Source organism: Stigmatopora argus, chromosome 18, assembly GCF_051989625.1.
Source record: "Stigmatopora argus isolate UIUO_Sarg chromosome 18, RoL_Sarg_1.0, whole genome shotgun sequence".
Lineage (NCBI taxonomy): Eukaryota > Metazoa > Chordata > Actinopteri > Syngnathiformes > Syngnathidae > Stigmatopora > Stigmatopora argus.
The window spans coordinates 4536458-4560493 of NC_135404.1; the positions used below are offsets into that span (position 1 = coordinate 4536458).

Here is a 24036-nt window from a genome sequence, read left to right on the forward strand (position 1 = left end):
TTGAGGTTCTATTACACTTTTTTATATTTGTCCAAACTTTCTTTGATTTGAATGTAACAAAATTTACCTGTCAATTGGTATATGAAGTCAAATGTAAATTGTTATTTTAATTTTGAAAAGACAATCATAGGGCTTTACTCAATATTTTTAGTTATGTATAACATTAGTAAAAATTTAAACTATTAACGGCATGTCGTTGTGATTGTCCATTCCTTTCAACTGTGGTCGCCTCCTCTGTGTGTCAACCACAAGTTCTCAATGTCTCATTAACCTTTGTCTGTGTGTTTAAGTCCCCTAGTTTTGTTCGTTTCTTGCTGCGTCCTTGTTAATGTTAAGTGTGTGTTCCAGCTATTTTTAAATCTACGGCTTTTGGTTCATTTTTGTCATTTTGGATTCTTGGTTTATATGTTCAATTCATATTAAATTCATTCTAATTTGATCAACTAATTCATCATCAATATCCTACCACTTGGTGATCCCCAAGTTGCAACTGTATTCAAATTCCTATAACATGGAATGCAGCAAATCATTATTTTACAGAAAGAAACAGTAACATGTCCTTTTGACCATATTGATAACACAATAACAAGGTACATTCGTGTATTCAGCTTTTGTATCACTTATCATAACGAAGTACATGACATTTGTTCAAATCAAAAGCCTTTATTGTCATCATACACAGCTGCGTATAACAAAATTGGTGGTGCTACTCCACAAAGTGCGTTTTCCCAGTTAAAAAAAAGTAATATAAAAGTACTATTTATGTTTTTTTTTTAACTGGGATAACCCCTCTGTCCCTCTCTACCCTCCGCGAAATCCGTCTACCGTATTTTCACGTCTATAAGGCGCACTAAAAAGTCTTAAATTTTCTCCAAAATAGACTAGGCGCCTTATAATGCGGAGCGCCATGTGTATGCTCCAAAGCCTGACTGAGAGCACTTCTTGCCGACACGCTTCTTATATAGAGAGAAGGTGGACGTGGGTGGGGTCAGGCATGCGAAGGGTGTGTGTGTGTAAGAAGACCTACCAGGTACCCGTATATAGTGTGGGCATGTGTTTATTGCAAAACAATTTCGGTTTCTAAGGCCCCCCGAAAATAAATAATACACTGCACTGTTAAATAATAATTTTAATCATCAATGTGAAAAAAAGGCAGAAGGAAGATTCATTAATTTTGCGATGCCGAACTACATCAAATTTCAATAAGATTGGTTGAATGGTTTAGAAAATCCCCTATTCACTCAATTTTAAATAATAGTCATTAAATCCCTATTCACCTAATGTTAAAATCTATCAATTGCATGCTAATTGGGTGAACAGGATTTTTTTTTAACTGTCCATCTCATCTTGATCAAATTTGGTGGGAAGTTTACCACTTATAAAATAAATAATAACTGCCAAATATTGTGAGTATTTGTTAAGAATTATTGAAATTATTGCCAAATTTCTATTCCCAAAATGGATTGACTTTGACTATAGCTGTTTCTACTCACACTGTACTAACACTTATAGGTGTTACTTTCATGTAGATTAATTGCTTCTACACAGATGAAGGTGTTACTTTCATGTAGTATTGGTGAATGAACAGATATGGTTGATATGTATTATGTTAACAATGTTACTTGTCTAAAAAGTGCTACTCCTAAATAAGTTTATAGAATTGGAGGGTTACATGTGTTTTATTACTATCAGTATCATTGGAATTGTATGTAACACTTGTCTTGGAACTGTTTCAATTCTAAAGAAAATTGGTGTCAATGGACTATGTAGACATCTGTGAGATAACATAATACTGTTACCATTAATGTTTGTGTGCTTTTGTTAATAAATGTATACCATAAAAGTTGAGTAGGCCTAGTTATCTTTATATAAAGGTCCTTATCAATTATCACATTAACGAAATAAACCTTATAAAATGTAGTTTCTTACTATTTACCCAACACAGAATTCTTACCAACTAAATAGCCATATGGGGCCATATAGGCTATTTGACCGGTTACCGGCTACGGAGCCACTGCCGATTATTTAAGCACACTTGCTGAATGATTCTTTTTTTAAAACCACGAATGGAGCAGGAAATTGGCTTTTCAACAGTGTGCATTTTTGTGTTTACTTTTACGATGTGATTTGTAGAGAATCTTTGACCAGAGTAAATTTTTTTTTTTCTCCTGTGATGTTTTCCCACACTTGGTTTGTTGTTGTTAGTTTGGGACCGCAGTCGGATTGCGACTGATCGATACTGCGCATGCGCGAAACAACGTCAACGTCATTTCCTCTATAGGAATGAGAGATACATCATTTGAGCTATAATACAAGCAAGATACATGGTTAGTGAGAGTCAAGTCAAAAGGGTTATAGGCGAGTGAAAGTATATATTTGAATACATAACACTTGATAGTCCGGGGGGTTTAATAGTTCATTTATGTTGGACTGTTTCGACACGCCTCTGCTCCATTTGCTCGAGCGCAACATCTCTCTTCAAGTCGTCTATGAACTTGTTGAAGCTTAGCGCCTTGCTTTAGCTTAGCTTAGCTAGCCTCAGGGAAAGGAGCACGTTTTCAAGTCGTCTCAAAAGCCGTTTATGCTTTGCCCCGTACGTTAGCATAGCCTAGCTAGCAGGTGTGAAAGGAACAAGTCTTCATCTCATCGAAGAACTCTTTTGAAGCTTTGCGCCCTACTTTAGCTTAGCCTAGCTAGCATCTGTGAATGGAACAAGTCGTCGAAGAACTCGTTAGAGGTTTCCGGACTCTACTTTAGCTTAGCCTAGCTAGCAGCTATCAACGACGCCTCCATTAGAATTCACACTTGGAAATGTCCGCAAGAACAAAACGGGCAAAGTTCCAGCAGGAACTTTTTGACGTCAAACAGGAGCCTTCACCTCACCAGCACTCGACAGTTTGCGAAATAACGCAGGAGAAAGTTGTTCTTCAAAGACTAGAAGGTGGGTTCACTTTTTATTTCCATATTTTCCCTTAAAGATATTCTATTGATGTGACACAATTTTAGCGTACGTACATTTTCATGAATTCGCACTAAAAAGACATAATACATTCTATTTTTAAATGTAACCACTCTATGACGGAAAGAATGAGTCTTAACGGGTGTTTATACTTAAACAACGGCAGAAAACAGTCGCTTTCATTTTATTGAATCCTTATCACAAACAATGTATTTTTCTTGATTACGCAAAGCGCGAGCGCCCCCCAGAGGCATTTGGTAGTCATTCCTGCTACTCTCCCTACATTTCTGGCTCCATGCTTGAATAACATAACACTTCTATCAGTGGTGGACCGCCAGGGGCTGCAAGGCCTTCTCTGCTGGCCTAAAAAAATATCTGAATCACAGACTGATGTTAATTATGTTTTGTCCATGACTCTACTTATTACTATACGTATACAGACGCTCCCCTACTCACGAACATTCGAGTTGCGAACAACGGTACGTACGAACATGTCTGCGAATATGGCATATGTTGAAAAATGTTCGGAAAAAGATGCTGTAAGTTCGTAAGTTAGATTTTGTATTGCGCACCTTTTTCCAAGTAGTGCTTTCTTTGCACTGAGCAACTTACGAACAAATTCACCTTACGAACAATCGCTCGGAACCTAACTCGTTCGCAAGTAGGGGAGCGTCTGTACTTATTAATAATTCCAAATTGTCTGTCATCTTCTTTTCATTGCTTTTCCCCTGGTTGCGCTGCTTCCAGATGTGTTTCCATATTTAAGCATCTAACCAATCACATTTCAGCTATTTGTTGCCAGGGTCAGAAATCTGCCTTGAGGCCCTCACAATCAGTTCTGCAGGCTCTGCTGCATAAAACAAGCGTCGATGAAACTGTTGCTTTAACCAATCAGAATTCGATTTGGCGACACCAAGGCCTTCTCGCAGGCGTAGGGATACGTCATTGCCTTCTCGCAGGCATAGGGATACGTCATTGCCTTCTCGCAGGCGTAGGGATACGTCATCGCTTTCACCAACTATGATTGGCTAGTGACAGAGTGGAATAGCCAGAGCTACCAAACTGTATCTGGAGCGAGCTGCACAAGCAAATATATTGTTGTGTGGATTTAATAGCGGTTTTGTCAACCCGCAATGGCTGAAGGAGGAGAAGAAATGGATTTGTTTGCAGATTGACTGTCAAAGCCATTTTCAAGACGGACTTTTCAAGAAAAACAGCTGAACAGTGTGAGGCTATTATTGATGCTTTTTTATGTGTCACAGCCGTAGCTGCAGTAGAGGTTTTATAGCCATAAAATAGTGTTTGAGGGTTGGATTGATTCAGACAGCTGAAGGCGTCGGTAGGAAATTCACGGACCGCCACTGACTTATATACTACTTATACGTGCACTAAATTGAAAATGCAAAAAATGAAGATACAGATGTACTACACAATAACGAAGCGGCGGCAGGGGGCCAGAATTGGTAAATTGGTAAAATTCAAATGAAGATTATGAATAAATATTATTATTATTGTTATTATTATTATATTCAGTATTTAACCCTCCTTTTTTGAAAAAATGATGTCAGTGACATTAAATTTCTAGTCTAACCTAAAAGACTTCTAGTTAGACAGTCCAGGAAATATATCATTTACCTTTGTGTCTTTGCAGGTTTCAGAAAATATCATGGTCCTGATGAGCAAGAGTCTGTTGGCTTTAAAGAGGAAGTTGAGATCCCCCAAATCAAAGGGGAGGGGCCAGAGTTGCCTCAACACCAAAAGAGAGAAGAGCAACTTAAAATAAAAACGGAGGATGATGATGTCACCTGGTCACCTGGTGAGTCCTTGAAGCAGCAAGATGATATGGGCAGGGCCAGCGGAGGGGCGGAGCCTGCAAACACCTCAACATGGCTCAAAATTAAAGAGGAGCCGGAGTTTCTTCAACACCAAATGAGAAAAGAGCAACCTCCAATCAAAATAGAGCAAGAAGATGTCACCTGGTCAACTGGTGAGCCTTTCAAGAGTGAAGATGATCTGGGCGTGGCCAGCAGAGGGGCGGAGCCTCCGAATGACAGCTCAACAGAAGGATGGCAAGCAGACAATTTAATTGCTCCTTTATCAGATAGTGACGACTTAGTTTATGACGATGATGACGATGAAGATCTTAAGAAAAACTCCAGTGGTGAAAAACTCTGCAAATGCTCTCACTGTGGGAAAACTTTTAGGAAAAAGTGTAATTTGAATGCACATATTAGGAGTCACACTGGGGAGAAACCTTTTTCATGTTCTGTTTGTGGTAAAACATTTACAGAGCAGGGAAGTTTAAAAAGACACACAAGAACCCACACAGGTGAAAAACCTTTTTCATGCTCAGTTTGTGGTAAAGCCTTTTCTCAAAAGGAAGATTTAAAAAGACACACAAGAACCCACACCGGTGAAAAACCATTTCCGTGCTCCGTTTGTGGTCTAACATGCACAGAGAAGGGCAACTTAAAAAAACACATACTAATCCACACAGGTGAAAAATCATTTTCCTGCTCAGTTTGTGGAAAAACATTTACAGACAAGAGAAGTTTAAAAATACACACAAGAACCCACACTGGTGAAAAACCATTTTCCTGCTCAGTTTGTGGTCAAGCATTCCCACACAGTGGAAGCTTAAAAATCCACACAAGAATCCACACTGGTGAAAAACCATTTTCGTGCTCAATTTGTGGCAGAACCTTCACGGAAATGAAATCTTTGAAAGGACACACAAGAACCCACACTGGTGAAAAACCATTTTCATGCTCAGTCTGTGGTCAAGCCTTTTCTCAAAAGATAGTTTTAAAAACCCACAAAAGAACCCACACTGGTGAAAAACCATTTTCATGCCCAGTTTGTGGTCAGACATTTACACAGAAGGGAAACTTAATCAGTCACGCAAGAACCCACACTGGTGAAAAACCATTTCCGTGCTTAGTTTGTGGTCAAGCCTTTTCTCATCAGCAAAATTTAAAAACCCACTTAAGATCCCATACTGGTGAAAAACCCTTTTCTTGCTCGATTTGTCGTAAAGCTTTCTCTCAAAAGCACCAGTTTAAAAGGCACACAAGAACCCACACAGTTTAACCACAATTTTCATGTTCAGTTTGTGGTCGAATATTTTCACGAGGGAACCTTAAAACAACACTTAATGCCCCAAGCTGGAGAAAAATGTTTTGTCTGCTCACTTTGTAGCCACAGATCCCCTACCAAAGTCCAATTGTAAAAGCACATAAAAACCCACACTGGGGAAAAACCCTTTTCTTGCTCAATTCGTGGTAAAGCGTTCTCACGTGCCTCTCTCTTGATCTTATTCAAGATGAAAGAATAAAAGGGGCACAACCAAAGGGTCTTTTTGAAGCTGTCTGTAATGTAATGAGGGATGAAAGAGAAAATGACCTGGTTTACTCATGACCATGAGATGGGCAAAACTAAACGTGAGAAAATACGACTCACTGTTGATCATCTGATTTCTTCAATCTTTGACTTGAAGTGGACCAACGAGAAAACACTTGTGAGCCGTCTTTTCTTGCTCCACGTCAGGTCAACTGCAAGCCCACTTGGATAAAAATGTGAATCCTATTTCTTATAAAAATGTTCTTCTAAAAAACAACAACAACATAACATGTTAATAAAAACAACATTTCAATGATTAAAAACAGAAATACACTGATATGTTATGGCTCAAATAACATGATAAAGTTGTTTTAAATATTTGATGGTATTTAATTTATTGCCTGCTATTGACACCGATAAGCGTCCAATTCAGTTCCATGCTGAAAGCGTTTTGCCAACATAGGTACTTGCCCAGCAGTTTTATTGAGGATTTAGTGGTCATTTGTTAAGCAGATTATTATTTATATTATTATTGTTATTATTATTATCATTGTTATTATTATCATTATCATTGTTATTATTATTATTAAAGTGGTACCTCTACATACGAGCAGCTCTACCTTCGAGATACGAGGAAAATTTCGAGCAAATAATTCGCTCTAGATACAAGAAAAATTTCGAGATGCGAGAAAACCAGGTGGCCATGACATGAGAGGCTGTTTATCATTGTAGCGCACTGTCTTTTTTGCCACATCTCTTTTGTGTATAACAGATATCTACGAGTACTGAACAATTTCTTCACACGAGTTTCTCCTACACATGGACCAGAAAACGCACAATGCGCATGCGCGGGCAAAAAGAGGGCTTTCTGGGTAATGAAGTATACTCGTGCACACAACACCGATAGCCAATGGCACCCTTTCTCAGAATAAAACTTCATTACCCACAATCAATACGTGGGTAGGCTGAGCTGTTGTTTTTCGTTCATTAGTCTGTTAGCTCCCGCGATCGCTCATTCAAGACTACTTCTCGTTGTGGTCGTGCGTTATCCTATTGTGAGGACATTTGTGCGCATCATTTTCGGAATATTTCGAAGGGAATACAACAGCAAACAGCCCATCGATAGCGAACGTGAGGGTGGAGGTGTGGCAAACGGCTAACCCGGCCAAGAGAAGGTAAAAAAAATTAAAACAAAATTAGAATTCAGTTTTGTGTAAAGTTACATTAAACGTATGTTTGAGTGTCTGTATATATTAATCCAAGTAAATTTAAATTTGTTTGTTCGGTTACGAGTGCATTGCCGTGGATAAGGTCCCCCTGAACCAACCTCCCCCCCCCGCCTGCTTCTATGTCCGTCTGTGTACCCTCCGCGTCTAATTTTAGTTATATTAAACACATTTTATTACTATTTGTTAGGTTTATCATTATTATAGATGTGTATCAATATTATTATATGTACTTGCAACGAAGAGTAATTGACATTAATACAAAGGGCATTTTAATGCATCTCTTGCAAAAGTAAGGACTGTGGTTCTCATCAAGAGGACTGGGAATGGCCTTGGGCAGGATGGGTTCACAACAAGAACTGTGGACTGTTTTCGGCTTGGGCAGGATGAGTTCACAACAAGCGCCCTTGGGAACATTCGACAGACCTACAATTGTTTTGATGACTGTGATAAATTGTTATGAGACTCTAAAGTTGTTTAGACTTCTGTGAGGCATGGCGTTAAAATCTTATGAATAAATTAGCGAGGGAGACCTCGAGTTGTTAGAATTATCCTGACCGGAGTGGCGGATGGATGTATTCTCTTCTTGCAAGAATTAAAGAAAGATGTGACTTCAGATGCCGCTTTTATTGTGAATTTGGAAATACCTAAGGATTATTCCAACACTATTAAACCACTAGTTATGTGTTCCTTTGTTAATAGATTGCGAATTAGAAGAAATAAAACATTTTTTCCAATTCAATATCCTGTTTTTGGTGTTTTTTCAGAGGGTTGGAAAGAATTAATTTGTTTTTAGTTCATTTCAATGGGAAACGTTCGCTCGAGTTACGAGAAGATCGACATACAAGCTCAGTCCTGGAACGAATGAAGATAGTATGCAGTGGCGGGCCGTCAGGGCCTTCAAGGCCTTCTCTGCTGGCCTAAGAAATATCTGAATCATATTACATTTTGTCCATCAATACTTATTATTCCAAATGGTCTGTTAGCTTCCTTTCATTGCTTTTCCCCCTGGTTGCACTGCTTCCAGATGGGTGTTTTCATATTGAAGCATTTAACCAATCACATTTCAGCCGTTATTTGTTGCCAGATCAGATCTGCCTCAAAGCCTTCACAATCAGTTCTGTGGGGTCTGCTGCATTAAACAAGACTGTTGCTTTTAACCAATCAGATTTCGAGTTGGCAACCCCACAATGATTTTTATAGGCGTTACCATTTTGCTGGCTGGGATACTTCATTGCTTTCACCAACTATGATTGGCTAGTAGGCGGGCCAAAGCCCGGATGTGGAGGCAGCCAGAGATCGCAAACTCCACCCACAATGGCTGACAGATTTGGTTGCAGATTTGTTCACAAAGGTATTTTCCAGACTGACTTTTCCAGAAAAAAATGGACATCATTAAGAAAGGGCGGTCAACTCCGAAGCTAGCAAGTCTGTTACAGCCGGGAAAATGGTGTGTGCGCCACTTTCATTGCGCTAACTTAGCTGCACAAACAAATATATTGTTGTGTTTATTTAAAGCCATTTTCAAGACGGACTATGCCGGAAATATGACAGGACAGGCTCGACTTTCATCATTAGCTTCGATGGCGATAGGAAAGAAGGAATAAAGAAAGGAGGATGGATATTGTGTACAGTTAAAAGAATTTTTGGTGAGTATAATATGGCTATATTCCTAAATAATATTTCAATTGTGGGCCCGGTTCTGATATCTGAAAAGCTCCAGTGTTTTTATTTAAGCTCCAGTGTTTGTATTTAATCACTAAATGCTGCTAGGATGTGGATTTTACCCCAGTTTAATTTTTGCCGTTTCGCCATTGACGTTCATCGCTGTCTTTTCCTGGGGAAATCACCTCCCTGGTTGTAATGTCTGAAAAGCTCCAGTATTTGTATTTAATCAATAAATGCTGCTAGGAAGTGGATTTTACCTAATTTTAATGCATTTTTTGTCATTTCACGTATGGACGTATCGACATTCATCACTGTCTTTTTAACGGGGAAATGATACTCCGGGGCCGGTTCTGATGTCTAAAAAGCTCCAGTATTTGTATTTAATCAATAAATGCTGTTTTCGGCTGGATTTTACGCCATTTTCGGGCAATGTTTGCCCGTACGCCATTGACATTCATCGCTGTCTTTTCCCGGGAAAATCGCCCCCCTGGCCTGGTTTTAATGTGTGAAAAGCTCCAGTATTTGTATTTAATCATGAACTGCTGCTAGGAAGTGGATTTTACCCCATTTTTGTGCATTGATTTATTGATTATTTTTTATGTGTCGCAGCTTTAGCTGCAGTAGAGGTTTTGTAGCCATATAATAGTTTTTGAGGGTTGGATTGACACGTTGAAGGCGCTACGAGAAAATGCAACGACCGTCACTGATAGTATGTAGAGGTACCACTATATTGTGATTATTATTATTATTATTATTATTATTATTATTATTATTATTATTATTATTATTATTATTATTATTATTATTATTGTACCAATACCACTGTATTGTGATTATTATTATTATTAAGACCAAAAACCTTTTATCCTATAAGGTCACTTGTTTACTCATTTATTTAATCTGTTTATTTTGTTTGTCTGATTTATTTTTCCATATCTGTTTTGGACGTGTGAAATTGTTCAATTAAAGAAACGTTCTTTTCTAAAGTATGTTTGCTAATGACGTCATCAACACTCGCCGTTCGTTCCAATGGTTTTTGACCTCGTGGTTTTCTTTCCTCAGTTTGAAGAAGATCCACTGTGAATCTCTCCTTGGCCCCATGCGGCAATTCACTGAAAGGCGTCAGAGATTTTAGGACACGCCACGAATCTATTCAATCTAACTTCTGCTTCGAGGCGTTTTGCCCAAACCGTTTGGGTGCACGCTGAAACTGCATCCTGGTTAGCTTAGCTTAGCCTATTATACGTAGCCTCTAACAAAGAGAAGAAACAAGGCGCTTGGGATCATCATATCGAGAAACATCGAGTTCCAAAATGTCAGGTGAGTTGACTTTTGACTCACTTGCCCATACCTGTCAACCTCTGCCGATAACTGCCCTTATAAATGATTATGATTCCCCTTACAAACCCCTAAAAACCTTTCAAACACCGTACGACGCATGTTTACTCGCGGTAACCAGACAGTGTAATAGAAATAACAAAGGTAATTTGCATACGAAGTATTTTATTCAATTTAAAAAGTTTACAATGCAATAAACTGTGCCTTCGGTGCTTTCTATTGTAAGCCAATGTGCATGATTTAGCAGACTTTATCTGCTCTAATGAGGGTCTCACTTGTGAGCAACAGTTGTCACAGTTCAATTTCATCTGTAATAAAGAAGTAAGAGTGTCTTTTCCCATTGTCTTTCTGTACTCTGTATGAATTTTCCTCACATGGCTGAAAACCCGCTCGCTATCAGCATTACTGTGAGGAAGGCTGAGTAAAATTAGATGCATCTTTCTCATCAGTGGAAAGCGATCCAGCCCCAAACCAGTTTTCATTTTGAACACATGAGGCCAAAATGTCTCTGGACGAATTGGTTGTCCATCCTGACTTTTCTGAGGGAGAAGATCATCAGGTATTAGTTGATAGTCTTCCCATTCATCTTTTAATTGTTCCTGATCAAAGTCTAGTGTAAACCTGTTTGCAAGCTTAACAATACTTGTGTAATCCAACATCTCTCTCTTTCTTGGGTCCAACACCACCAAGTCACTCAGTGTTGTATTCTCAAATGGAAATTTTTGTATCATTTTAGTTACAACAGCCTCGTAGAAGGAGCGAACAGAGGAAAAAAAAGTTGCTTGCATGGCTGGTGTGATGCTTTGCCTGATTTCATCCTCCTCATTGGTGTCTTGGAAGAGGGCCCTGGTGCCCAAGCCAACAGCAAGCCTGCTATCTTCATGCTGCAGGGATCTGTTTGTATAATCAACTGCCAGCAGGCTATCAGCAGATTTGACATGTTCCATTTGCACAAATTTCACCAAGAGTTTCTTTAAGAGTCTTTCCATTTCTGGTAGCAAATCTCCAATCATACATGCCTCTGTTTGGAACACAATATTGAATTGATTTATTTGAGGCAGGATGAAGCTGATGAAGTGGAGTGTGAGGAGAGTAACAGGGTCTTGAAGTCGATCATGGATGCTTTTCACTTTACCTGCCCTTTCAACATCCGCATGGCTAGCGAAGTAGCTTTTGAGTGCTTCGTACTGAGACAATGTTCTTTCAACCACTTTTTGCAGAGCCAACCATCGCGTCAGACAATGCTTTAGGATTTTTTCTTGCTTGGAATTTGTAAAGTCCTGAAACTCTTTAAAATCCTCAATTCGTTTGGAACTATTTTTAAAAAAAAAAAAATATATCCACCAGCAAGTCATCTATGTTTACTGGCAATGTCTTCAGTCCATCTTTGACACACAGATTGCCAAGATGACAAATGCATCCAACACTAAAAACAGCCCCATTTTTTTCTTTTATCCTAGACAAGACAGTTTTTCTTTCCAACCATCTTGTTGCAATTGTCGCTTGCAAATCCCACAACGTTACTCCATGGAATGTCATTTTCTTGTAAAATGTTGTCAATAACGGCAAAGATTGATGCTGCTGTGCCTGATGCCAACTCTGGTAAATCGAGGAGTCTGGTATTTGTGTTCTCCCCATCAAAGAAGTGAGCTAACACAACAAGTCGCTTTTTGGTAGTACGATCATTGCTTTCATCAATCATGAGGGTAAATGGGTGAGTTCTGCAGTACTGAATGACGTCTTGGGTGTAGCCACGTGCAAGGCTCTCCTTAACAATCATCGTAGCATTGGTCCTCCGACATGCAAACTGCAAAAATATAATATCAAAATATAAAATTTTAATCACATAAATATATATTCAACAATGTACACCATTCTTTCTGGAAAAAAATATATCTATATGTATGTGTGTAGCAACACAGTTGGTAAATTATAAATATTTTTCACAATTAAAGTTGGCAGCAGTGTCAGGAACTCAAAGTGCTTTGTTCTCATAACAGGTATAATGCATGAATTATCAAAATTAAATAACAAATGGGGCTTTTCCCAAGGCTGTTATGGTTGACACGGTGCCATAAATGCTGATTCTTTGTAGATATGAATGATAATAATAATAATAATAATAATAATAAATTACCTTAGCTATCTGTGAATCCGGAAACATAACTTTCACCAAATCCGAGAAGTGGTCCGCAGCTGTGAAAGCAATGTTGTGCTCAGCAAGAAAATGGCAGAAGAGAATTTCCGCATTTGTCGTCTTGTGGGATGCTGCAGGATTTGCGGTAGAGACGAAGTGCTTGGTTAATGGGACATGTGAATTGGTTTTTTTCACATTCAGAACATTAAAACTGCCGGACACGTGGAGAATGATTCTCCACGTGTCCGGCAGTTTTAAAGTGGCTCTTCAGATCGTAAAATCCACTCACACCAACTTTCACGTCTTTATTGCAAGGGACACATAATGAGAATTGAGTGCCTCTTAACGATGCTTTAATCCAGCCAGCATATTCACCTTGAAGTAACTCCCATTCTTTCTGGTGTCGACCCGATCCTTGAGTTCTTCGTTTCTTACTAGGTGGCTCCTCCATGCTTGCTTCCACGATATTTACTCTATGTATATCTACGCATGCGCATGTCAGCCTTTATCGATATTGCCGTACGCACCGCTAAAAAAATACATACGATTGAGGATAATTTTTGCTGGTATACCGTGACAATAGTAACGATCGATGACAGTAGCGTCGTTGGCTACCAGCCTACGTGACTATCTGGATTTTAGCCAAAACGGTCTTGTTGAGATCGTTTTTCATAAATATTGGCGATTTTTTATTTTATTTTTTTATTTTTACCCCGTACAAAAGTCGGTGTACGGTGTACATGATTTGAAATGGTAAAAAAACGTATAAAATACGTATAAAACGTACAAGTTGACAGGTATGCAAATGCAACCACGTTGATGTGACCAACATAGGACAAAACAAAACACTATTAGAACCATAGAACTTCAAATAAATCGAGTATGACAAAAAAATAACTCCCTATCCAGAGACTCAGTCCGCTCAATTCTGCAGTTTTCTGCATACAACCATTTTACTATCCGTTACAATTTTTGAATTGTAATTCCACATCTTGTTTTCCATATATCTATTAACACGCAGGGGTGCCCGGCTTTGCCGGTCCCACCTGCTTGTTTCGAACCAAAAGTCAGTTGTTGCACTAGAAAAAAACTTTTGAAAAATGGGTTAGATGAAATGAACCTTTCAGTTACACGCATAGCACAGCAAACATTGTATACAATTATGTACAGGTATGATCAGTGGCAGTCCGTGAATTTCCTAGCGATGCCTTCAGCTGTCGGAATCAATCCAACCCTAAAAAAATATTTTATGGCTATAAAACCTCTACTGCAGCTACAGCTGCAACACATAAAAATCATCAATAATAACCTCATACAGTTGAAATATTATTTAGGAATATAGCCAAATTTTACTCACCAAAATCCATCCTTTTCATCTGTCATTTTCCCTTAAATAGAAGCAACCGTGTGTACTCAAGGGTTTCCAAAAACGACAAGGTAAGGTGTGGCCACTTCATTGTGTAGAGGTTTGTTCACCTGCCTGCCATGTGGGCAGGTGTGGTTCGGATCCCGATTGGGAAACAATTTCCCTTAAATATTTCTATATATATATGTGTAGTCAACACTTTCCATTAATGTCAAGGTAAAGTGTGGCCACTTCATGGTGTAGTGGTTCTGTTACCTGCCTGCCATGTGGGCAGACAGGGTTCAAATCCCAGTTGGTAATCATTTTTCCCTTAAATAAAAACAACCGTGTGTAGTCAAGACTTTCCAAAAATGACAAAGCTAAGTGTGGCCACTTCATGGTGTAGACTGTAGAGGTTCGTTCACCTGACTGCCGTGTGGGCAGGCAGGGTTCGAATCTCGGTGGACGATGAACCATTTTGCCATTAAAAAAGACTAAGTCATTCAGTCTTTCCTTAAATAAAAGCACCAAATGACCATGTATAGGCGGGCCACCTCGTGGTGTAGTGGGTCAGTCACCTGCCTGCCATGTGGGAGGCGAGGGTTCACATCCCGGTGTCGCCAGTCAACGACTGTATGGTGTCACCAGTCAACGACTGTATGGTGTCGCCAGTCAGCCAAAGGGTGACTGGCCGGTGTCACCACCAGGAACCCCCCCCAGGCTGACCACAAATAAATTGTTTTGCTGAAAGAAAATGACTAAGTCTTTATTTTAATAAAAAAAGGATCATCCATTTACTGAAACTACATAGTGTAGTTATCACATACCTGTCAACCTCTGCTGATAACTGCCCTTATAAATGATTATTGATTCCCCTTACAAACCCCCAAAAAACCTTACAAACACCGTACGAGTCATACAGTGTTTGTAAGGTTTTTTGGGGGTTTGTAAGGGGAATCAATAATCATTTATAAGGGTAGTTATCGGCAGAGGTTGACAGGTATGTTATCAGTCAAACGACAGCGGGATTCGAACCCCAGCTGCCCACATGGCAGTCAGGTGAACGAACCTCTGCGCCACGAATTGGCCACACTTCAGTTTGTCATTATTGGAAGGTCTTGACCACAAATATATAGAAACAACTAAGGGAAAATGTTTCCCAACTGGGATTCAAACCCCAGCCTCCCAAATGGCAGTCAGGTGAGTGAACCTCTACACCACAAATTGGCCACACTTCAGTTTGTCATTATTGGAAGGTCTTAACTAGAAATATATAGAAACAACTAACAGAAAATGTTTCCCAACTGGGATTCAAACCCTAGCCTCCCACATGGCAGTCAGGTGAGTGAACCTCCATAACACGAATTGGCCACACTTCAGTTTGTCATTATTGGAAGGTCTTGACTTCAAATATAGAGAGACAACTACCCCTTTTTTCCAACTCCCGGTTCATGCGTCCCATTAGACCGCGAGTTTCGCCCACCATGCTAGGAGCCCCGTCAGTCGTGATGCTAGCTAGCTTTGACCAGTCCAGGTCCAACTTCTCCATGGTTTGGCACACTTTGTCAAAAATATCCTCTCCCGTTGTAGTCCCTTTGAGACTTTGGAGGGCTGCCAGATCCTCGCATATCTCAAAGTTTGCGCTAACTCCACGAATAAAAATGAGCAGTTGCGCTGTGTCTTGCACGTCCGTGCTTTCATCCAGTGGTAATGAAAAAAAGTCAAATTCTTTCGTCTTCTGCTGCAGCTGGGCATATACATTACTCCCGATTTCTTCAACACGTCTGGTCATTGTACTCGCCGACAGACTTACGGCATTAAATGCATCTTTCTTCTCGGGACACACCTCCTCCGCGACAGCATCCATACATTTCTTAACAAACTCTCCGTCAGTGAAAGGCTTACCGCTGCTTGCTATCAGTTTAGCAACTCGAAAGCTGGCCCGAACGGATGCCTGGTTCAGCTGAGCTTGGCGTACAAATGTATTCTGCTGAGATAGTAGTTGTTGGAATAATGATTAAAACCTTTTAAATCATTGTTAGTAATATTTAATTAAAATAGGAAAACATCTTTCAACATAACTGGTTACACTTGCAAGGAGGTACCTTGTGACGTCGTCTTAGTCCCCAAGGCATTCTAAATTGTAGTAACTGAATCATTGTATTTAATCGCGACACTCGAAAAACATGTTATGTAATCAGTACAATAACACCCTAGATGGTAAGAAAAACAACTGTGTGAGAATTGCCGAAGTAAGCATAAAAGTTGAACACGGCACCCAAACAACGGTGTGAGGAATTGCATAATATTTTCATTAAAAGGTAAACAAAGCATTCTAAAGTAAACCAAGCAGTATTATAATGTAAACAAAGCAGCCGTATTTTCAAACAATAATGCGATTATCGCCATCTGCTGTTGGAGTCCCGTCAAAACAGTCCCGTTGTGTTTTGCCGAAAAGCGTCCGAAAACAATGTGTCCTCGAGCTGTGGGGCCTTGAGGAGACGATGGGGAGGAAAAAATGTCCATGGTCCCATGAATTGATTTATAGCCTTATTACTTATTAAAAATGCTTACAACACATATAGAAACATTCCATAATAAATCCAACAGTAGTTAGCTTTTTCGCTTTGAGTTTCGCTGCTCGTATTTGGCCTTGCAAGCTATCGTACTTGTCTTTGTGACGGGATTCATAGTGTCGGCGAAGATTGTATTCTTTGAATACCGCCACTGTCTCTTGACAGATGAGACAAACAGCCTTTTCTTTGCATTGAACAAAAAATAATTGTTTGTCCACTCCAGGTTAAATACCCTGCATTCTGAATACATTTTTCTCTTACCTAACTTTTTCGCCATTATTCCGTTCTCTCTTTGACAGGGCGGGGCCTAGGATTTTTTTGGGGGGGGAAAAAAAATCTGAAAAAAACATTTTTTTTTCCAAATGGGAAATAAATCCGATAGCATCTCTGGTATTGTTCAGAGCGCCAGGCCAAATGTGCTGACGGGCCGTATCCGGCCCGCGGGCCGTAGTTTGGTGACCCCTGCTCTACGCCATGAAGTGGCCACACTTCAGTTTGTCATAATTGGAAGGTCTTGACTACAAATATATAGAAACAACTAATGGAAAATGTTTCCCAACTGGGATTTAAACCTCAGCCTCCCACATGGCAGTCAGGTGAACACACCTCTACACCATGAAGTGGCCACACTTTACTTTGTCATTATTGGAAAGTCTTGACTACACACAGTTGTTTTTATTTAAGGGAAAAATGATTACCAACTGGGATTTGAACCCTGTCTGCCCACATGGCAGGCAGGTGAGCGAACCTCTACACCAGGGGTCGGAAAACTTTTTGACAGAGAGAGACATAAATAATTAATATTTTCTAATGTTATTTCTTGAGAGCCATTCTCGGAATTGAAAAGTAAAAATATATGAAAGTGTAATTTCTATTTTTTTGTCATTTCATCACTTTTAACGTACAAAAAGTCTCTGATTTCTTTTGACAACATTGTTATGTGGTGGCTTACAAAATCAGTATCAATGATATCATGCATGCAGAAGAGTAATAAAAAACTAAATTATGATTAAAATAGGGGTACAGGTAGTGTCGACGCCGCAGTGACGCTCTTGTTAGTGCGTTTGGGACTCAGCTCTCTCACCAATGATTTCCATATTTTACCTCACAGGTTAGTGGAGAGCCATATGTACCCATGGAAAGAGCCACATATGGCTCCCGAGCCATAGGTTCCCTACCCCTGCTCTACACCATGAAGTAGACATACTTAACTTTGTCATTATTGGAAAGTCTTGACTACAAATATATACGCCTGCAAGAAGGCAATTATTTATCCCTATGCCTGTGAGAAGGCCTTGGTGTCACAAAATCGAATTCCGATTGGTTAAAACAACAGTCTTATCGACGCTTGTTTAATGCAGCAGAGCCTGCAGAACTGATTGTGAAGGCCTTGAGGCAGATTTCTGACCCTGGCAACAAATAATAGCTGAAATGTCATTGGTTAAATGCTTCAATATGAAAACACAGATCTGGAAGCAGTGCAACCAGCGGGAAAGCAATGAAAGGAAGCTAACAGACAATTTGGAATTATTTCATAAGTATTGATGGACAAAATATAATATTTGATTCAGATATTTCTTAGGCCAGCAGAGAAGGCCCTGACGGCACACCACTGCGTATGATACAGAAGAAGTTCAGCACTTCAAATCAATCAAGAAATATTTACAGATATGATATGAGAAGCAATTCAGCAGTTCAATTCAATCAAGCCAAAGCGTCAGTAGGATACCAAAATCAAAGTAGCACACAATATGACTTTGAGGAATATGTAGAAATAGAATTAATTCTCTTTTATCGGGATCCTGAAGAGTGAAGTGAGCATCTGGAAACTCGCCGACCAATCAGCCACGCGGTTGGTTTAGGTCAGCGGTCTCAAACCAGTCCTCAAAGGGCCGCAGCGGGTGCAGGTTTTCATTAAAACCGAACAAGCGGACACCTTTTGCAAGTGTAATCAGTTGATTGCAGCCAGGTGCTACTTATTTTAGAAGACCCCTCATTGGTTAAACTGTCGACACTGGATCGGTTGAAACTAAAACCAGGACCCACTGCGGCCCTTTGCGGAATCGGTTTGAGACACCTGGTTTAGGGCATATCATGTAAAAACAACGATTCATACATGAACTCTGCTTTCAGATTTAACAAATAAAACATTGAGTTTACACACTTAGAGAAAGTGAAGAAATTCAATTACTCGTCTATTAGGATCCGACAGCCGTTTCTGCCCACCATAAAATTCTACTCTACGATGCACGGTTTGGACTAACGTAGCATGAGAATCTTAACATAACCACACACACATACACACACATCCATAAATCACGCTTTATAACAGTTAAAGATCATCTATTAGTTATTTGGAATAGCTCTTACTGTTTCAAATACTGCATATTGTTTATTTGTTGTGTAAACACAGGGCTCCTTTAAAAGTATAGAATTTAAATAAATACTTTAAAATTCGGCGGCTTCGTGGGCGAGTGGTTAGCGCGTCGGCCTCACAGTTATAAGATTGAGGGAGTATTTCTACACCACTTTTGGGACAGACAAGATTTGGCTTGTTGACTGTTGTTATCTTGCAGATGTCAGTCAAGCACATCGAACCGAGGGCCAGGAGTCGGCTTCTATGAAAGATGAAGAAAATGAAAAATTTGAACGCATCAAAGAGGAACAAGAGGAGCATTTCATTACAGTTGGAAAACTCCACATTGAGGAGCAGCAGCATACCCTCATGAAGGTGGAGGTAGTCCCTCTCTCTATATGTTAAAGAGGAGGGGGTGGATGTCCCAATGTGGACTGTTGAGCCCTTGAAGAGTGAAGATGAAGGTCCGACTCAGGCCAGTAGAGTGGCGGAGCAGCCGAGTGGCAGCTGCTCAACAGAAAGTTTTCAGGCAGACGCCACGTCACACTTCCGTGAGTACCAAGTCACTAACATACACTCGGATTACGCTGGTCTTTGTTACAAACGTACAATAAAAAAAATAAAGGCTTCAAATTTGAAACTTCAAACTTGTGTGAATAAATAAATTACTTTCCTCCTTGTTCAACTATGAAAGCTTGAGATTGATTTATTTAATAAGGGAGATCACATATTTATGAACACATTCATATTTATGAACACATTCATGTCAATGAACATGCAGTCGTACCTCTACTTACAAAATTAATTGGTTCCAGAACTTTTTTTGTAACTTTAAAATTTCGTAAGTAGAGGTGTAATTTATATGTAAATTCTTTAATTCATTCCACGGTCCTCACACAATTACCAACTAAACCCCTTAAGATTGGTCTAAGTGTCCTAATTTTGTAAGAAAGATGGAAGAAACACAAAAACAAGAGAAAATTATAAGGAAATGATTTATTAATTTCTTCAAATAAATAAAGCATATGAACATGTACCCTGCACCCCTAAAATAGTTCCCTCTGCGGCCGTTATTATGGGAGATGTAATACCCATGTTTGTTCACCAGATGGCAGCAAGAGCCCGTTCTACCAGGGCCGAAAGCTGTCCACTTTGTACTACATTTTAGACTTTTACCTGTGCCCTAAATGTGTGTAAAAATATGTGCCACATTGCATTTGTACGGTTTTTAATCGCCTAATAAGGGGAATTGCAACCATTAATAGGGTGAGTCAGTTGCTTGCTACTGCAACCAAGGGAATTTCCCGAATACGGGATGGAATATAGTTCTAATCTAATCTAAAGCAATGACAACCCTGAAAGCAACTGTGACCATGCACATTCAATTAAACACATTCTCTAAGCCTGCTGGATAGACGATCCATAAATTATATCATTGGTCTTGTGTTTTGCAGGTTTCACTAAATATTTTGGTCCTGAGTGCCAGGTGCCAGCGTCTCCTGCAGTCATTAAAGAGGAATTTGAGCTCCCCCGAATCAAAGAGGAGCAGCCAGAGCCCCCTCAATGGCAACAGAGAAAAGAGCATCTTCCAATCAAAAATGAGGAGGAAGAAGAGCTGCCATTGGTTAAAAAGGAGGAAGAATTCACCTGGTCGACTGGAGACCCCTTGAGGAGTGAGGGACGCCTGACAGAGGACAGAAGAGAGGTGGAACCTCCACATGGCATTAGTTCAACTGAAGGATGGCGAGCAGATTATTTTATTGCTCCTCTATCAGATAACGACGATGTTGTGTCACAATCTCCTTATGAAGATGATGATGAAGGTCACAAGAAAACTCAAATGGACGACAAACTCTGGAATTGTTCGGAGTGTGGGAAAACCTTTGCTACAAAGTATCGTTTTAAAATACACACAAGAACCCACGTTAGTGAAAAAACATTTTCATGTTCATTTTGTGGCCAAAGCTTCACAGAAATTGGATCCTTGAAAATACACACGAGAGGCCACACTGGGGAAAAACCTTTTTTGTGCTCTGTTTGTGGTAAAAAATTCAGGCTCAAGAGCACCTTAAAATTGCACACAAGTACCCACACCGGTGAAAAACCCTTTTCTTGCTCAGTCTGTGGTCAAAGATTCATTCGGAACGCAAACTTGAAAGGTCACATGAGAACCCACACAGGTGAAAAACCCTTTTCTTGCTCAGTCTGTGGTCAAAGATTCACTTGGAACGCACACTTGAAAGGTCACATGAGAACCCACACAGGTGAAAAACCCTTTCCCTGCTCAGTTTGTGGTCACGCTTTCTCGGCAAAGCAACACTTAAAAATACATGCAAGAATCCACACGGGTGAGAAACCGTTTTCCTGCTCTATTTGTTGTCAAAAATTCAGAAATGAGACAAACTTAAAAAATCACTTAAAAACCCACACCGGTGAGAAACCTTTTCCCTGCTCAGTTTGTGCTAAAGCTTTTTCTTTGGAGCAGTCTTTAAAAAGTCACTTACGTACCCACACCGGTGAAAAACCCTTTTCTTGCTCAGTCTGTGGTCAAAGATTCACTCGCAACGCAAGCTTGAAAGGTCACATAAGAACCCACACAGGTGAAAAACCCTTTTCTTGCTCAGTCTGTGGTCAAAGATTCACTTGGAACGCACACTTGAAAGGTCACATGAGAACCCATACAGGTGAAAAACCCTTTCCCTGCTCAGTTTGTGGTCACACTTTCTCGGCAAAGCAACACTTAAAAAAACATGCAAGAATCCACACTGGTGAGAAACCGTTTTCCTGCTCTATTTGTTGTCAAAAATTCAGAGATGAGACAAACTTAAGAAATCACTTAAAAACCCACACCGGTGAGAAACCTTTTCCCTGCTCAGTTTGTTCTAAAGCTTTTTCTTTGAGGCAATCTTTAAAAAGACACTTACGTACCCACACCGATGAAAAACCCTTTTCTTGCTCAGTCTGTGGTCAAAGATTCAGTCAGAAGGAGAAAGTTAAGAGACATGTGTGTGTCGGTGTGGGAAGTGGTGGACATAGACAGCTTTGCCTGTAATCTACGAATTATTCAGTGAAGTTCCTCGAGACCTGTTGAGAATTAGCACATTTGCTGCTCTATAGTTGCTTTGTCCAATCACAGTGTCATGTTTTTACAAGAGTGCTGGGTCACCAGTTATATGCTGTGATCCTAGGCCTTCCTGGATGACCTGGAAAAAAATCACAGATGTTTTCACTTTTTCTTTTACTTGTGTGTTTTTTTAAATACTTTGATACTGCTGAAGAATCTGTTCTGCAAGGATAAAAATCTAGATTGTACTTTTTACTTATTGATGAGGTAATCAATTGTCACTTTTTTATGGTTCATAGTTGAGGCAAATGACCAACAATGCAATGTTATAAATATAATTAAATAAAAGCCCCGGTGGAATACATTAACATCTTTGCCTCGGTTATTGCACAAGACGGTTGAAATTTAGTGTAACGTAACATTAAAATTAATTTTTAAGTGTATGTGTATCGTAATCTAAGTTCATTTAAGTTAAATTTAAAGTTTCCAGTTTAAAGTCGGCCAGGTGGCGTGAGTGGTTAGCGCATCGGCCTCACCGCTCTGCGGTCCTGGGTTCATATCCAGGTAACGTGCATCTGTGTGGAGTTTGCATGTTCTCCCTGGCCCTGCGTGGGTTTCCTCTGGATACTCCAGTTTCCTCCCACATTCCAAAAACATGAATGGTAGGCTGATTGGACACTCTGAATTGCCCCTTGGTATGATTGTGAGTGTTTCAGTGTGAATTTTTGACATTTTTATGAACATATTTGATTTGGAAACTTAATAGAAAAGAACTGCGATGCACTGAAGCCGCAAAGTGGTGCTGGATGACAGTATAAGATTTGAGAACATGAGCTAAATTCTTTTGCAACCAGTGTTTTTTGCACAATAATCAAGTTCTCATCAATCAAACTGATTCTAAATTCATGCACACATATTTTTGCATTTAACTTTAAATCAGGTGTCTCAAACCAATTCCGCCGAGGGCCGCAGTGGGTCCTGGTTTTTGTTCCAACCGATCCAGTGCCGACATTTTAACCAATCAGGTGTCTTCTAAAATAAGTAGCACCTGGCTGCAATCAACTGATTAACTGATTACACTTGCAAAAGGTATCCTCTTGTTGAGTTGGAATGAAAACCTGCACCCACTGCGGCCCTTTGAGGACCGGTTTGAGACCACTGCTCTAAATCTAACATGACCACAATTGATTTCATTTTCCTTTAATTGTCTATAACATTACAGCTCTAATAACTACTACAGTGGCACCTCTACATACGAGCAGCTCTACCTACGAGATGCTCGAGATACGAGGAAAATTTCGAGCAAATATTTCACTCTAGATACGAGAAACATTTCGAGATGCGAGAAATCCAGGTGGCCATGACATGAGAGACTGTTTATCATTGTAGCGCACTGTCTTTTTTTTGCCGCATCTCTTTCGTGTAAAACAGATATCTACGAGTACTGAACGATTTCTTCAAACGAGTTTCTCCTACACATGGACCAGAAAACGCACAACACGCATGTGCGGGCAAAAAGAGGGCTTTCTGGGTAATGAAGTATACTCGTGCACACAACACCTATTGGTGTATCTAACCAAATAAACATTAGCTTCTATTGTTACATTTTGCCAGCGGCGGTCCGTGAATTTCCTAACGACGCATTCAGCTGTCTGAATCAATCCAACCATCAAAAACTATTTTAGGGCTATAAAACCTCTACTGCAGCTACAGCTGCGAAACATAAAAACATCAATAATAACCTCATACAATTGAAATATTATTTAGGAATATAGCCATATTTTACTCACCAAAAATCCTTTTTACCTGTACACAATATCCATCCTCCTTTGTTTCTTTCTTCTTTTCTATCGCCATCGAAGCATATGCTGAAAGTCGAGCCGGTCCTGTCGTATTTCTGGCATACGTTTTTATTCGATTTAGTGCTGAAAATGTTCCTTCCCGGTTGTGACAGGCTTGCTTGCTTTGTAGTGGTCCGACCTTTCTTAATGATGTCCAGCTTTTCTTGAAAAGTCCATATTGAAAATG

General features: G+C 39.8%; 3 protein-coding genes across 4 annotated transcripts in view; all 3 read left to right on the forward strand.

Moving 5' to 3' along the window:
• Nucleotides 1-1848, forward strand: part of LOC144092932 (uncharacterized) — a 47321-nt gene extending 45473 nt beyond the window's left edge. Inside the window, exon 3 of the mRNA XM_077626106.1 lies at nucleotides 6-1848. The gene's annotated coding sequence lies outside the window, so the exon portion shown is untranslated. The remainder of the gene's footprint in view (nucleotides 1-5) is intronic.
• A 387-nt stretch (nucleotides 1849-2235) lies between these two features.
• LOC144092926 (uncharacterized) lies at nucleotides 2236-6905 on the forward strand. The gene is made up of 2 exons (XM_077626095.1): nucleotides 2236-2941; nucleotides 4611-6905. The coding sequence occupies exons 1-2, from the start codon at nucleotides 2812-2814 to the stop codon at nucleotides 6047-6049; spliced, it is 1569 nt and encodes a 522-aa protein (XP_077482221.1). The 5' UTR covers nucleotides 2236-2811; the 3' UTR covers nucleotides 6050-6905.
• Nucleotides 6906-10211: 3306 nt separating this feature from the next.
• Nucleotides 10212-22366, forward strand: LOC144092925 (uncharacterized). 2 transcript variants are annotated; one of them, XM_077626093.1, is made up of 3 exons: nucleotides 10212-10512; nucleotides 19165-19495; nucleotides 20399-22366. In XM_077626093.1, the coding sequence occupies exons 2-3, from the start codon at nucleotides 19372-19374 to the stop codon at nucleotides 21994-21996; spliced, it is 1722 nt and encodes a 573-aa protein (XP_077482219.1). In that variant the 5' UTR covers nucleotides 10212-10512; nucleotides 19165-19371; the 3' UTR covers nucleotides 21997-22366. The 2 variants fall into 2 exon arrangements, with proteins under 2 accessions (XP_077482219.1, XP_077482220.1); XM_077626094.1 differs by lacking the exon at nucleotides 19165-19495.
• The last annotated feature ends 1670 nt before the right edge of the window (nucleotides 22367-24036 follow it).